Source organism: Mucor mucedo, assembly GCF_025094135.1.
Source record: "Mucor mucedo strain NRRL 3635 chromosome Unknown EV154scaffold_99, whole genome shotgun sequence".
NCBI classification, from domain to species: domain Eukaryota; kingdom Fungi; phylum Mucoromycota; class Mucoromycetes; order Mucorales; family Mucoraceae; genus Mucor; species Mucor mucedo.
The window spans coordinates 100,227-115,712 of record NW_026252383.1 but is presented as its reverse complement, the minus strand read 5'-3'; the positions used below and the strand labels follow the sequence as shown (position 1 = coordinate 115,712).

Below are 15,486 nucleotides of genomic sequence, written 5' to 3'. Positions count from 1 at the left end.
GGTATCCTGTCTAGTTGTTTTGAAAGTAATTAGACACAAATGTCTCGGTGCGCGTCGAATACTTTTTGGTGGGAAAAGTTCACTGTTGGCCATTTTTTGACTTTGGAAGCCTTCTTCGTTTTGTTGTCGAGTTGAGGCAAAATAATATAATAATGACTGTTGGCAAACAAAAGTTGCATGGGATTATTCATTGTTTCCAAATCTAGACCAAGAAGTGGTTCAAAAGTAATTAAACCTTTAGTATATATGATGCTTCCATCATTGTCTCTCCACGTGATATCATACTTATCTACTTTTGGTGTGGTTGCATGTAAAATGCCTAGCCTTTTAAACGTAACAGCAACAATTTGGGGGCATCCGTAACAGTCAAACCAAAGACTCAAGTCATCAAGACAGGGAGCTCTTGTTGATTGCAGCTTGTTCATTGTGTATGCCTCGTTGAGCCCATATGTGTTATAAAGGGTGTTAGCATAATTTGGCCTGATCTGCTTGATCACGGCTGTTGATGGTTTGCGAAGACTTAAGGTAGTTTTAGTTTTTTTTTTTTTTTTTTTTTTTTTTTTTTTTTTTTTTTTTTTTTTTTTTTTTTTTTTTTTTTTGGCTTTTTTTTGCTCTATGGAGGTTTTTTATCTTCGTGCTCTACACCAAGCTTGTTTCTTTTTGTTCCTTTAGGTCGGTCCTTTTAGACTTCAACAATCACCGGGGTAGAACAGTTTCCAGACGGCCTACGGAATATTTTTGGATCAAAGTATTCATATCTTTAATGAGATCAGTTGATTCTTGCTGACTACCCAAGATATGGCTCAATGATAGAAGCTTTTCTAACCTAAGTTGGATAGCACTAGTATCAATTGGTAATGTTTCATGAGACTTTTTGCCCATCTCAGCGGAAATTGCAGCTCTGGTGGCGACTATGAAAAGTATTAATTTTTAGAGTTAACAAAATAAAAATGTTTAAACATTACGTACTCTCTTTTTAATCCGGGAGGTAATTTTCCCTCTCATTATTCAAGCCAAAGATCTATTTTTTCTGTGACAACTGCCATACTACCAAATGAGGTGCTGTTGCTTCTTTTGATATTCGCATGGGTAGACTCAACTCTGTTCGAAATTCTGTTTACCATAGCTATGTGATATATACACACTATATATCCAGCCTATAATCTACTTGACATTTAATAGCAACCCAGCACTGAAACATAAACCATTAACTGATCAAGATATTAATGTCTACTTCCAATCCACGCTCCCATCTGATCTTCCCGGATAACAATCTATTTCAATCCTTCCTTATAAAAAGGATCCCCTTTTCCATTTAATAAAAAGATATCTAGTTTTAGTCTCAAATAATTTAACCGTTTATTTCTTGGAATATTTCACTATGCATTAAATTGTTGACATAATAACCTACCCAGAATTGCTTCTTTTTCATCGTACTATATTTATATCTACTTAATAAAAAGAGGGTTTAAACAGAAAAAAAAACTTACTGATGCAGATATTTAATCATCGTTTGGGCACCACCTTGTACACATTTGCCCTTGGCAGACACGAACGTTTCGTATTCATTTTTGGCAAGCAAAAATTGATCCTTTGTTGTGCATTTTAAAGCCATTTCAATGATAGCCATGAACGATTTGACCTCCATCTCCATTTTGTTCTCTATAAGGTGTTTATTTGGTAAGTTTATGAGGACTAAAGAACGTAAATTGTCTTAACATACTATCCAGTCTCTTTTCCTTGGCAAGATTCTTCTTGAATCTCAGAATAAAGTTTCTTTGGATATGAATCCAGCAAAGAATTTGTTTACTCTCGGGAAACTCGGACTTGATTGCTCCCAACAAGGCTTCATCGTTGTCAGTAACAAAGCACTTGGGCAATTTATCCGTGCTTGTTCCAGTAGGCCAAACAATAGCATGGAAACAGTTTAAAGCCCAGCAGTAGCGCTCGCTTGTCTCCCGATCCATCCAACATCCTGCAATTGGAACTGTTGTCAGCTGCTTTGGCTTTTCTTTTGTACTCAAAGTACCAGCGACGACGAAATTCAACAAGACCATCTTGTTTGAGTTGGTCTTGTAGGTGGCATCAACAACAACACATTCTGAAAGCTTTCTAGCTCCGTCGATTTCATGTTGGTGAATGAAAAAGACGCTGCAAATTCTCTCGTCAGCATCTGTCAAAAATCGAACTTGGTGGCTACTAGATTTAAGGTTCTTGACAAAATTCCACTTATCAGTGTGGCTGTCCCGACAGAATTGTTGTTGGATGTTCGTTAAATCAGTTACAATCAGGTTGCTTACACCTATTGTTTCAAGCATCTAATTACCGTTATTTTAAGATATAAATTGGGGGCATATTTAGACTTATAAAGAATATAGGCAAAATAACTTTTATTATGATTACAGCTTTCCTAACTATTGATTTCTCAAAGGATCTCTCTATCTCATTTTTAAACATTACCTTTAACGTTTCACTGGGAGTTGTACCTCCACGCATAAGCGAAATGGCGAACTCTTGATCATCCGCATTGAGCTTTCGATTGCTGTGATAAGCCCTTTTATCCTTGCTCAAAGGATGGTTACGTTCGAAACAGCTAGATCGAACAGTCCAAAGCTCTCCACTAATTTCACATCCTTGCGAATGTAGACGAATGCTGAACAGCCTGTTCTCGTGGTGGTCCTGTTGGGTCCTTGAACGCTGATTTCCAATTCATCATCATTAACGGCATCCTTTTCATCTTTTTTCAAAAACAACGTTAAATAATTATATCAATAAATATCGCAATTGTGTCAATTATACCTTCTTCCTTTTTCGCAGCACGATATTTACCAAAATGTTTATAGACTATTTAGGTGTAAGACTTATCGCTTTTAGAAGTCTCAAAAGAGATATTGTTAGCCTTACTGAAAGACTGTATTTCAAGTCTTGCAGTTTCCTTGTCAGCAAAGAATTTTCCAACAGGAAACTCGGCTTCAAAAATAGCCTTTACATTGGCAACACGTTCATTAACCGACACAGTCTTGGCAAAAGATGGAATGTGACGTGTTGCCTTGACGCTGATGTCCTCCATCTCAGGTTCACTGAGACATTCCCAGCCGTATCCCTCTACTGTCACTCTTTCATCAGTGTTGGACTGTTCATAAACTTGTCTATCAAAGGCATCCTCGAAACTGTCCTTGATTTCTTCTACAGAATTGATAACAAATAAAAGACTATTGATGAGCAATTGGCTTTCACTCAAAGATTGTTGTGGATCGTTTGACTCATTTAAAGAAATAATAAAGTAAAAAGGAAAAAGTACATGGCTCTTTCCGCTAAAAATCAGAATCCACGTTCCAACCCCGCTTTCAAAGATTATTGTGGAACAAATGCTAACAAAAATCCGCCCATGTGGTCTAAAGTAGTATCAGGCGAGGCTGGAACGAACATCTCATTCAATCCAACCTTTGCTGATAGAACCCTATCAATTTCAACGGACTCTCAGCACTCATTAATGGACCCTATTCCTGAAAAAATAGAAATGGTACGCCCGTTCATTAAAGGCATAGAGAGAAATTCAGTGTTAATTGATGTCACTGACGTGAAGGACACACAATTATTGAGACAATCTCTCCAAGACTTTAACCTTGATGCAGAGAAAGGAAAAGCATCCTACATTGGTAGACTTGCCAGCGTACAAAAATATCTCAAACGATCATTTATGGAAACAATGTGGACCTTAGGCAGCCAAGGACACCACACCATTCTCAACGAAGGAATCACCCTATCAGATGGGTCATTCATCAAAGGATCCCGATCACTTCCAGCCGAATCCCGTATAGTTAAAGTCATATTGGAAAGACTTCCTTTTCTTCAACCAGAAGACCTGATGATAAATATGGACAAACGATTAAGCATTTTTTGGGGAAGTTCTTGATTTTGGTATAATGAAATCTCACGGATGTTACACAGGATTGGGATATGCAACTTTATATCTCACCCCAGAGAACCCCTTCAACGTGTAGTATTGTGGAACGACTATGACCAGGAAGAAATACTGGTATATCTCCAGTATGATAATATGCCGGACTTTTGCAGATTATGCCAAGCCTCTGATCATTGCCGTGCTGATTGCAAAGAAGCAAAAAGATTCTTGAAATGTTATAACTGCAACCAGCATGGACACATCATGCGTAACTGCCCTCGAAACAACGTCTTGGAAGAAAACAACAACAACAAATTCCGTGCAGTTACAGTGAAAAAGGAAAGGAGAAAACCAAAAGCGAAAGCAGATAACGACACTGCTTTGGATACTCCAATCCCAGTAATCTCGACTGCTACGAATGTGCAACTGGAGCCTGAACAAAAAACCCAGATCAGCCAATGCAAGATGCAGAGTCACCGGTAGTGGCCACGTACCAAGCGACTGTAGTAGAAAAAAGTTCAGATAACCTACAACAAACGATTGATTGAACAAAATCACCTTTGGAACAGCAAGCATCAGCTACGAAAAAACAAGGGGATAGTACTAACCACCAGGAGGAAAGAGATTCACCACCCGTAGCGAAGAAAATCCAGAAAATATTAACCAAGTCCGATATCACCAGTCATCGAAATACCCTTAAAGAGGGAAATATTGTTCATAATAACCCTGCCAGCCCAGCCATCATATATGGTTCCTTGCAGCAGCAACAACAACAACAACCTTCTAAGTAATTATTATGTCGACCCAACATAATTATATCAACATCACGACTCTCAATTGTCGCGGTCTCAAAAAAACAAATAACCCCAAAAAAAAAGAGAGCCTGTATATACCACCCCTCTTTTTCCAAATATAGTAATTACCACCCCTGTTCGGTCGCACCGGACAGTAGATGTCCGGTGGAAGTGGATCACTTAATACGCATTTATTAGGCTCAATTGTGGATCACTTTATACGCATTTATTAGGCTCAATTGTGGATTACTTTATACGCATTTATTAGGCTCATTTGTGGATCACTTTATACGAATTTTTTAGGCTCATTGTTGGATCACTTAATACTTATTTTTTAGGCTCATGTATAGTGTATTTTTGGATCACTTAATACTTAGTTTTTAGGCTCATGTACAGTGTATTTTTGGATCACTTAATACCTATGTTTTAGGCTCGTGTACAGTGTATTTTTGGATCACTTAATACCTATGTTTTAGGCTCACTATATTTTCATACATATGAATCTTCCAAACATAGTTTGGTGATGAGATATTGGTAAATGGGAGAGACATCTTCAATATATTGTACATAGGCAAAATCTGGTCTTCATACACCATCAGACGTATCCCATAAAACCTTAAGGTTTTCAAGAAGGTCCTTACTCTCCAACATAGCCCACTCAGCTCTCTTCTTGGCTTTTACCGCCTCATAACTGATTTGTTTCCTTATTTGCTTCTTAAGTTTTTTTTTGTCGACTCTCAAAACGGAATTTCTATCGGCCTTCTTTTGCTGCTGGCGGATACAGTATGCAAGCCTTCCACCTTGGTCAGGACGCCCATGCTTGACACCAACGATTACAACATGGTGTTTGACCTTCAAGTGCTTGATCAGGGATGATCTCGAGTTGAACGTCTTATGGCACTTACCACATGTCAACTTGTCTTTAATTAATGTGTCATCAACATCTTCGACATCAACTTCCTCAAGTGATACTTCATTCTTTGACTGGTTCAATTTTATGAAGAGTATCTCGATTAAAGGATTATTCTTGGGGCTACTTCTACTCTTTTAGGAACAATAAGACTCTCGCCTTCAGCAATACTTTCTTGATTGTTTATTTATATAATCGTTGTAAATTGTAAAATGAAAAAAGCAAAATGGTACCTAAATCCCCCCCCCCGCCCCTCCTCAAACAATTATTCGGACCTGGTTCATAGGCCTAAAAAATAGGTATTAAGTGATCCAAAAATACACTGTACATGAGCCTAAAAACTAAGTATTAAGTGATCCAAAAATACACTATACATGAGCCTAAAAAATTAGTATTAAGTGATCCAACAATGAGCCTAAAAAATGCGTATAAAGTGATCCACAAATGAGCCTAATAAATGCGTATAAAGTGATCCACAATTGAGCCTAATAAATGCGTATAAAGTGATCCACTTCCACCGGACATTTACTGTCCGGCGTGACCGAACAGGGGTGGTAATTACTATATTTGGAAAAAGAGGGGTGGTATATACATTTTCTCAAAAAAAAAGACAACAATTTATACGCTATCTCAGAACACTTAATATTGATATCTTGGTACTCCAAGAACCTCATGCAACAGACTCAAACACTATCAACTTATTTAATATGCAATTCCAATCAAAATCCAGTATCTGGACTGAACACTGTGGAGTTATCTCTCTCAACTCAAAATTTACTCTTTTATAAATCGATTCGGGCATTGATGGCGGCCGTTTTATTCTTGCAGATGTTATCCATACATCTGACACTACAAACTCTACTAACCCAATTTTAATTGTTTTAATCTTATATATAAATGGTAGAACCTCAACTACATCTAAAAAAAAAACTGCCTTCTTTACAGGACTATTGAGTAACTCAAATATAGCAACATATACAGCTAACCCGGCGACTAAGATGCTGATCCTGGGGGATTTCAACTACAGCTACAAAAACAGAAGGTCAGATGGATCTATCGCGGGCACTACAGAAATTTGGATATCACTCCTAGATTCTAATATTATTGACTGTTTTGCGGACGAGAAAAGCACAATTACCTGGAAAAATGGGAACAACTCCTCAACAATAGACTATATATTCTATTCATCTTCCTGCTTTAGCCAGATTAAATTGAATAACTCTCATTTTCTCTCGGATAATTGGACTGACCATGCCTTGTTGAAAGTCAACTTCTCATATGATACTACCAAAGGACCCGGAGCATGGAAAGCCAACCCATTCGTGGCGAAAAAAAACCCGATTCTGTACTGGGCTCCAAGAGCATTTACAATACCTGATAACTGAATTAGAAACACTAAAATCCTTTCGCAGCTTACAACAAATTTGGGACTGGATCAAAGGCGAAGTTAAACTTTTTGTCAAGTCATTTCAGCAAGAAGATCTCAACTGGAGAAAACAACAACTCAAAAGATTACAATCCAAACGTAATCGGATCTTAAGACAACAAAAAAATAGAAATTTAACATTTCCAGAACTAATCAATGTAGAAATCCAAATCGCCTCTTTCCAACAATCCATAGCAGAAATTGAAATTTTAAAAGCAGGCAAATTTTGGCGCGAGCATAGAGAAAAGTCAGCGGGATTTCTAAAGAGAATCACTAAAACCCGTGAGGGTCAAAGGGAAATTACAAGTCTGTTAGATCCATTGACTAACACTCAAAGCACGCAATTACCACAAATAAAAGCAATAGCCAAGGAAGTTTATTCAAGCCTGTACCTACCGGATGATATAAATGCATCAGCATTGGAAGAGCTCCTACAGAATATTGATCCGAATAACTATTCAGCTGGGAGTCGAACAACAAGAAGCATTAATGGCCCCGATCCTGTTAGAAGAAATTGTTTTCGAAAGTAGGCGATCTCCTAAATCGAGTAATCCAGGTTCGGATGGTCTTCCATACGAAATTCTCCATTTTATCGTAACTTTTCAACCATTGCAATCATTAATCCATGAAATCTATCAAGACGCATTGATGCACAGCAAATTCCCAGACTCTTGGAATACCTCCATCATGTCACTGCTTCCAAAAAAAGGGGATCTCACTGACATTCGGAACTACCGTCCCAGCTCTCTGGCCAACACCGATTGCAAGATATTCACTAGGATCTTGAACCATCGCATGATGAGTATCTCCAGCACTCTGAATTTACAACAACCAAAGCTCTCTGCTATGCTGATGATGCGCTCATTTTCGTTCAAGATCGACAAGGCCTCGTGCGATTAAGCCACCATATGGATACATTCTGTAGAGCGTCAAATGCCAAATTTAATTATAAGAAGGTGGAAGCGTTCTCTGTATCTGGGCGAGACACATGGAGTTACTGGCAAACTTCCCTAGAAGCCATGAACATTAGCAACCTCAAGACGGCCTTAGACCCAACACCAACAATATACTTGGGCTTCCCGCTAATACAGTCTGTCCCACAACGGAATCACTTTGTAGCAACTCTGGTCGGACAACTCAAGGCCTCAACTGCCAATCATTCGGCTCGATCACTATCAGTGTAGGGTAAAGCTACGGTAATCAATTCATTAATTCTAGCGAAATGCTAGTATATCTTTCGGGTGACGCTACTTCCTCTACAAGCACTACAACAAATTAGATCAGTGGCGATCCAGTTTTTAAGGACAGGTATCTTCCCTACGATAGGTTGGTCAACATGGATACGTAAGAAATTACAAGGGGGGCTTAGTGTACTAGACCCAGCTCACCAACAATCCAGTCTCTACTTCAAATGAATTCAGCCTTTAATTTCATCTAGTCCAGTTAACCCAGAATCCAGGCTAAACCAATTACGACGGATTCACATCAATAATCGTAACCAGTCTGTCTACCATTAAATTCCCAGTAACAAGAAAATTCGGAGGTCTCCCTAGGCAACGAACGGACGTGATCGACTGCATATACAAATCTATAGATCTTATTCCTCGAAAGTTTCTTATGATAGACCTCAGCCCTGCTACTGGTCTGGAACTCCCACTACGAGCAGCTCTTATTGAAATCCCAAATCATCGTAACATCAAGCTACCCAAACGTGCAGAAAATATGATCCTGAAAGATATTTTTATGTTTAACCCCCAAATAAGCATTCTTCACTGGAAGAGCGGTAACACAATCCCACAACACTGGAAAAGGGCACCAAGAAATATCGAATCTGGCCTAAATTATGGCTACTTCAGACTACAACCATTTCTACTTCCTTTGTGTACCCCCTCAGACAGTCCTCGAGAATTTGGTACAGTAGATTTATCACCAATCAGCAACGATTTAAATCTGCTAGGGAAATCTGTCAACTAAGAATATATCACCACCAAAACTTTTCGTCAAGCTTGCCAATTTACTTCGCTAGCCTCATCGCGACTCTCAAGAATATCAGTAATCATCTGGCTACTATTTTGGGCTATGACTCTTACTATGGTACAAAGAAACGTAGTATACAGGTTTCTCACCAATGATATTTCTAACCGCAATATCTTACACCAGATTTTTCCAGAAAAATTCGACTCCTCAACATGTATCATCTGCAATGATGCTCCAAAATCGACTTTTCACATGCTGTTCTTCTGTCCGATAAAATATTCTGCGTGGCAAGCAATCATCCTTGAATTCCTGTGGCCTACCTATACCGTTCAGAACAATTTAACAGCATTACAAAAACTGGATTTTAACTTAGTCTCACATAGCCACAAAGATGGCATCAAGTCCTCCATGGTAATTCTCATCACCCTGTCCCAAATTTGGAAATCCCACTTTCGGTCAATCTTTGATGGCTTACCTTTCATAACAGCACAAGTAGTTGACCTTATTCGGTTCTCAATACAAAAACACATCAACGAAGACTCGCTCTCCTTGTATTTGTAACAAATAACTAACCCGACACATTCTCTCTTCCGTTAGCTTAAAATTCAAAAAAAAACTTACCCACCCCTTTTATTATCCCTAAAATCATTTTAACTTGCGACCGCCTCTTGAATAAGACATACTTATTTTACACGGAGCAAAAAATAAACAATTTTTTTTTTAAAAAAAAGGAAAAAGTATGGTGCGAGATTTTTTTTCAATTACGGCTTTCATACAAAATCAAAGTGTAACACACACACACAAAATTATACGACTAAGGCCCAAAGAATACATGTCATATATAAAAAGGTAGAATCTAACTTTATAATATTATCAAAACACTCTCAAAAACGTAGTTATATGATGTCTGTGCGTCAATACTATTTATTAGATATGAAGAAAAGGAGAATAAATGACATAGGGAGTTCATGCTTGTGTACAAGGAAGACAAGAGAGCCAAGTGATCACGTTTTTTAATTATAAACCAGTAGTTTGAAATAATCCAATGGAAGGCCAGTTCTTTTGATCTGTGATGAAACAATCTGTTCAAATTGCAGAGTGTCCATTGTATTTTATGAAGGTTTACATCTCTGGATATTTGACACTTCACCTTCAATTTCGGTAATTGGGGCACATTCTCCTGTCCAGATTTTAAATTGAGCAATACCTTACGAGATCAAGATTTTGATGCCTTCAACACAAGACCAACCCTTACGCTCAGCTTGCAAAAGCAACTTTGTACAACAAGACTTGTAAGCCATGTCAAAAATAATACCCTTGATACCTCCGTGCAAAAGTTCAGGTAACTCAATACCAAAACCAATTGCCTTGGCATTATAGGACAACTCGTCAAGATACTTCATAATAGCTAACCTGTGAGGAACAGTGACCAAAAGTGAGATCCTTGAGAATATTATCCTCAGCATATTTAACCATATGGTACTCCAAAAGATTGTATTGATGGGGAGGACCCAAAACCTTGAAACCAGTGTTATGGAGAGTAGGCGACATGGAATGTTGGATGGGTGTACGAATTAACCAGAATTTTTGGGCAGGTTAAAGGCCAATGAGATAACGAGCCTTATTGATTTCAGCTAAAGAAAGTTGACCAGGAGCAGCCTTGTGTGGGAGTGCAAGATGAGTAATAGGAGTTAAAAATTTGTTGATCACACGAGGTAACTGTCGGGTAGCACCCATTTTGATAGCAATAAGATCTTTACCACCCTTTTTGTAAGCGCGGAATGTTTCAAGTACCATGTTGTCTTGGAAACTTTAAGTATTGCCAACAAGTTTAATGGTATCACCGTATTTTTTACAAGTGTCATACTTGAGTTGATTAGTCTTACCATCCCAGGTTGTAACGTTCTGAGCGTCATGCCAAGGGGATATAATGAGACTTTCACCATTGGAGGACACAGGCCTTTTAATACCGGTAGGAACCCAGCAAGTTTGGACGTCAACATATTCAAAACCCCAATGATGACTCCAAGTGAGTAATTCAAACCAACCATCTTTATCATTATCGGAGGAAGTACCTGCTTGACCCTTCAATCTCATAGTGTAAATAACAGGAATCGGCACCATTCTACGTAAAAGAGAGAAACGTTCACCAACATATTTAATATAGGTTATTTCGCTCTTTAAATCAGGCTTTTGTATAAGATCCACGCGCAGTTCAACTGCATCAGCACCCTCATGTATCTCTTTAAGGTTTTCGAGAACAGAGTTAAAGTCCTTGGAAGCCAATGATTCAAAAGTAATGGGTACTCCGACAAGACCGACAGTAGTATTTACTTGGTTAATATCACGACCGCTGATGAATAAAAGGAATCTCTGGAGATCCTTTTCAATGGCTAACCACCCGGCCCTTGACAGGCTTACCGTGAATATAATTACCATCAGGTAATTCAGATGCTTGAACACCTAAACTTGATGAGTTCATGCACCATAGCAGCAATACGATCACATTCCTTTACAGATTGGTTAGCAATACCAATGATACGTGTGATGTTTCCACCCTTGGGATCAGCAGAAGATGTAACAGCAGACAGTGGCAGTCATAAATGCATTTGTCATGGTCTCCATATCAATGGTGGGAAAAGGACGAAGTTGACCAATGGGGGACTGGTGACGGTAATAGCAGTTTCGGTTTGAACAACAGTACAACTTACAAGTATAAGGACGTTGATGACAAAAGTAGTATCGCCTTAAAGAGTTAGAACCAATACTGGTGACGGTACATGTGGTACCAGTGATAGCAATAATGGATGAAGGATAAGTAGCAGAGTTGGCATCTGATTCAACAACATAATGATCGGGGTTCTTGCAGGTGGTTTGTTTAATCTTGTAAGCATTTTCGGGAAGACGCTCCACAACAACACCAAAGATTCTATCATAGCAAGTGTCATATCGATGTTAGGATGTAAAATCTCTTGACCGCCAACCAAAACGAGTTCGACTTCTTTGGTGGCATACGGAAGACATAATAACATGGAAGAAGCGCAACGAGAAGAGATAAAGGCAGACAAGTCGATACGACCACCCTTAAAACCATCCTTGGGGGTTACAACAATGGGCTACAAGCCTTCCTTTTGAAGATAAACAATCACGGCATCATCTGCCTTTAATTCGGCCAAAGGAGGAGCAATAGGTCTCATCTTCATACGAGCATTACCTGTTAAGACAGCGGTAGGGGTTTTATCACCTTCAGTAGTAGGTATCATGGTCAGGACCGAAGTTAAGAAACGAGAGGCAATAACGGTGACACCGACATAAAGCTTGTTATTGGGTACACTAAGTCTACCTCCACCACCGTGGACGACCAAAGTTTCGCCATTATCTTCCCACTCAAGCTCTTTAAAGCAGTCAACATAGATTGTGTACCATCTGAATGCAACAAGTTCTTGGCGCAATTACGAGGATGGATACAATGAATTTGCTTGGTGGATACAATGAGTTTGCTTGGTGGATACAATGAATTAGCTTGATGGATACAATAAATTTGCTTAATGTGGCAAGACATTTGAGCACAGGTCCCCAAATATAAAATCTTCTGATAATAATAAGACGCACAAAATTTTTTTAACTACACTACATAAAGGTGTTAGTTAAAATTTTGATGTTTGCTTCAAAAACTAGTACTTCGAGATTTTACCAATATGTATATATGATTTTTTTTTTTTTTTTTTTTTTTTTTAACATATGCCCGTTTTTTAATTGCCATCCCAATCGACCCATTCTTCATACGTGTGAGTCACTTTTTTCTTCCTACCAAGAGCCCTTTTAAATGACAGGCACCGATCATTATTTTCCTTTATACATGTGCTAATCGTATCGACAGTCTGCTCGATTTCAGCCTTGTAATACAATAACGAGCGTAGCAAGTCATCTGCTCGATTGCTATCGGAACGGCTTAACGGAATTCTTAGTCTGTCATTGATTCGGAAAACAACCATAGACTTAGGTTTAATCATTGTAGAGCGCAAGCAGTCTCCTTTCAATCCACAGAACTGAAGAGAATAAACCTTGATATTTACTGGATTAATGAAACTAAAATTGTCGATGATATTTTTAAAGATGGTCTTTGCTTCCAGAATCAGTTTAAAATGGTCGTCCTTTACTTTAGTGACAGTGGCAGCTTTACCGACTTCGATGTTGGATACATCAATGAATGAACTTTTATGGTAAAAGCCAATACGATAATCAAGCTTATAATTGTCCATTTTTGTTTCCCCACTGAAAAATTAAAGAATGTTATTCTTCAGTCCAGCATAACACTTTAAATTTATTTACCTTCTGATTTTTATGTCGATTCGGTCTGAGAAGAGTAATTCCAGAAGTCGAGCATATATTTTGTGATCAAAGTCCTTTTCACTCAAGAGCCTTTGTTCTTCAATGTCGAAAATATGGCTATTGATCTGATGGGCTTCAATCCTAATAATAATAGATGAAATTGTTATACTTTTGGATACTTTTCATGATTGACATAGCATAAATTTACACACTTACAAATGGGACAGTATCTTATAGAAAAACAAGTCCTCAGATGATGCGTTCATCTGGTAGTCAAGAGTTTTGCGATATTGGATATTAATGTGATCCGACTAAAAAAAATTAGTATGCGCTACCATAGTCTGCACTATCATACTTTGATTATCTTACATTTTTAAAGGTTTTCAAAATTGCCTTCTTAAATTCATCTTTTAATTCATACGAAGCACTTAATACCTCTACACCTTGACTATCATTACAAACAATGACATGCGATTGTCCTGATGGGCCCGTGTTACTGAAGTCTACAATTCCTTCTTTATCAAGTCTATAGATATGGTTATGGTAAGTATTTATACTCAAGAAGAATATCAAATGCAAACATACGAAGATGCCAACTTTTCGTCCTTGTTTCTCTTAACATTGGTAAAAAAAAAAGTAAACTAGTTAGTACTGTCATGCCGAAATAAAGTCGAGAAATATCAATAAAAACCTTTTTGGGCTGATGAGCCTTGGCCGCACTCGTCTCCCCTTTTCGTTTCAAGATGGATACTTCATTGGATTGTCGCTGTGTGGTTATCCAGTACTCATCCATCATGGACGTGTCCAAACACTAATCAAAATAATCCAATAAAGCGTTAAATACTGCCAAATTATTCATTTATAAATAAAACTACCTGGAAGTTGTCGTTCAAAAACTCTTCGGCAATGAAATGTTGTAGTTCCTCATCAACCACTTGACTTAATTTGATGATGGATTCCTTAAACTTCTCTTCAGCAATTTCCCTATTCTTAAAACCAAATTCCATGTAAAAGGCTACGATATTTATATACGGAAGGTTTTCTTTCAAGTATTTTTGTTGTGTTCTATTGTCGAATGGTAATTAGTTCGTGTTTTCTAATTTTCTCAATGGTTTGTGTTCTTACGTTAAAATCATTTCTTAGTTAGCGTGAACGAATTACTTGTGAAAGACGACAAAAAGGTAGGAAATAAGTACGGAAAATTCTTGTTAGGTATAAAACCTGTATGGAGGCCCTTGTCTTTGGGGAGAAATATATACAAGAAAAAAAAAAATTTAACAACTTTTATTGTGGCTGTGAACCTTAAAATGATGACGAAGTTTTTTTCTCATCATGCATTCCTTAAGTTTTCGAAGTCCGTAAATAATGCATGAAGAACATCAAACTCGTTTTATAATACAATATATACGTAAATGCACCGAATTTGGTAAGCTGAAACAAATTTTATATTTTGAAACAGGAAATAGTGTAACAGATTTTTTAAAAAAAACGGTTATGGCTTTATAATCGGCTGTGTAGCGCTTCTGGCTGGAATACAATAAGAGCAAATCTGTTTTGCATGGAGAACAAAATTAAAGTAAACCAAAAGTGATACTGTTAGAATTTAGATACCACTTTATTATGGACGAAAAAAAATAAATCAATTAAAAAACGTATGATGGTCTATGAGAAAAAACTATGGATATATATGTGAAGAACCAGTTAGTTCAGGGGAGAATATTAAGCGCCTTATTGGATCATGATGTAATTACCTGGTGATAGTAAATAATCAACATGTCTTTAAATTTAGCCCTTCCATACTGAGTATATAAATATTAGTCAGAGGGATCAACAGTTATAACATCAAATGACAAGAGTAATATTTGTGCTCAGGATCTGTTAATATTCCATAGTCCAGGCCCATTCGATTGTATTGCTTTTGCAGAATAAATATTTACTCGCCACAGGGTTGTGCCCTGTGTACAGACTTCAACGGTAGGATGAGAACAAGCGGGGTAAAGTGTGATTCATGATTAACTTTTATATTTATTATCCATCCTTAATGTGATGTGACAATTAACTTTATTATTATATCTATGATATCCTCAACAGAATCAAGACAAATTTATAGTATTATCTGTTATTATCATTATTCCTAGTCTTC

At 37.7% G+C, this 15,486-nt stretch overlaps 6 protein-coding genes across 6 annotated transcripts; 3 read left to right on the top strand and 3 right to left on the bottom strand.

Annotated features, from left to right (window-relative positions):
• Positions 1–3,493: 3,493 nt before the first annotated feature.
• EV154DRAFT_554382 (uncharacterized protein) lies at positions 3,494–4,771 on the top strand (the record flags this gene model as incomplete). Its single annotated transcript, XM_051605187.1, has 2 exons — positions 3,494–3,908; positions 4,005–4,771. The coding sequence occupies 2 exons, from the start codon at positions 3,494–3,496 to the stop codon at positions 4,385–4,387; spliced, it is 798 nt and encodes a 265-aa protein (XP_051454193.1). The 3' UTR covers positions 4,388–4,771.
• Positions 4,772–5,182: 411 nt separating this feature from the next.
• EV154DRAFT_595291 (uncharacterized protein) lies at positions 5,183–6,410 on the bottom strand (the record flags this gene model as incomplete). Its single annotated transcript, XM_051606996.1, has 2 exons — positions 5,183–5,742; positions 6,387–6,410. 2 exons carry the CDS (start codon positions 6,408–6,410, stop codon positions 5,284–5,286), a joined length of 483 nt encoding a protein of 160 aa, XP_051454192.1. The 3' UTR covers positions 5,183–5,283.
• A 476-nt stretch (positions 6,411–6,886) lies between these two features.
• EV154DRAFT_567155 (uncharacterized protein) lies at positions 6,887–7,934 on the top strand (the record flags this gene model as incomplete). The annotated part of the gene is made up of 2 exons (XM_051605996.1): positions 6,887–7,408; positions 7,497–7,934. The coding sequence occupies 2 exons, from the start codon at positions 6,887–6,889 to the stop codon at positions 7,932–7,934; spliced, it is 960 nt and encodes a 319-aa protein (XP_051454191.1).
• Positions 7,935–9,053: 1,119 nt separating this feature from the next.
• On the top strand, positions 9,054–9,491 carry EV154DRAFT_391900 (uncharacterized protein; the record flags this gene model as incomplete). The annotated part of the gene is made up of 1 exon (XM_051595125.1): positions 9,054–9,491. A coding segment is annotated over one exon (438 nt), but the record flags the coding sequence as incomplete, so codon positions are not given.
• A 537-nt stretch (positions 9,492–10,028) lies between these two features.
• EV154DRAFT_567154 (uncharacterized protein) lies at positions 10,029–10,562 on the bottom strand (the record flags this gene model as incomplete). The annotated part of the gene is made up of 4 exons (XM_051605995.1): positions 10,029–10,078; positions 10,138–10,191; positions 10,267–10,424; positions 10,495–10,562. 4 exons carry the CDS (start codon positions 10,560–10,562, stop codon positions 10,029–10,031), a joined length of 330 nt encoding a protein of 109 aa, XP_051454189.1.
• A 1,821-nt stretch (positions 10,563–12,383) lies between these two features.
• Positions 12,384–14,506, bottom strand: EV154DRAFT_519994 (uncharacterized protein). Its single transcript, XM_051602776.1, has 11 exons — positions 14,469–14,506; positions 14,284–14,408; positions 14,202–14,218; positions 14,035–14,161; positions 13,929–13,957; positions 13,713–13,869; positions 13,560–13,654; positions 13,344–13,484; positions 12,739–13,286; positions 12,706–12,711; positions 12,384–12,636 (listed from the first exon to the last, which is right to left on the bottom strand). Exons 4-9 carry the CDS (start codon positions 14,134–14,136, stop codon positions 12,764–12,766), a joined length of 1,047 nt encoding a protein of 348 aa, XP_051454188.1. The 5' UTR covers positions 14,137–14,161; positions 14,202–14,218; positions 14,284–14,408; positions 14,469–14,506; the 3' UTR covers positions 12,384–12,636; positions 12,706–12,711; positions 12,739–12,763.
• Positions 14,507–15,486: the final 980 nt, after the last annotated feature.

Coding starts and splice junctions, on each gene's coding strand:
- EV154DRAFT_519994 (XM_051602776.1), bottom strand. CDS start 14,136: ATGGATGAGTACTGGATAACCACACAGCGACAATCCAATGAAGTATCC. Junction 13,958..14,034: donor AGGCTCATCAGCCCAAAAAG/GTTTTTATTGAT, acceptor ACCAATGTTAAG/AGAAACAAGGACGAAAAGTT. Junction 13,485..13,559: donor TATAAGATACTGTCCCATTT/GTAAGTGTGTAA, acceptor TATTATTATTAG/GATTGAAGCCCATCAGATCA.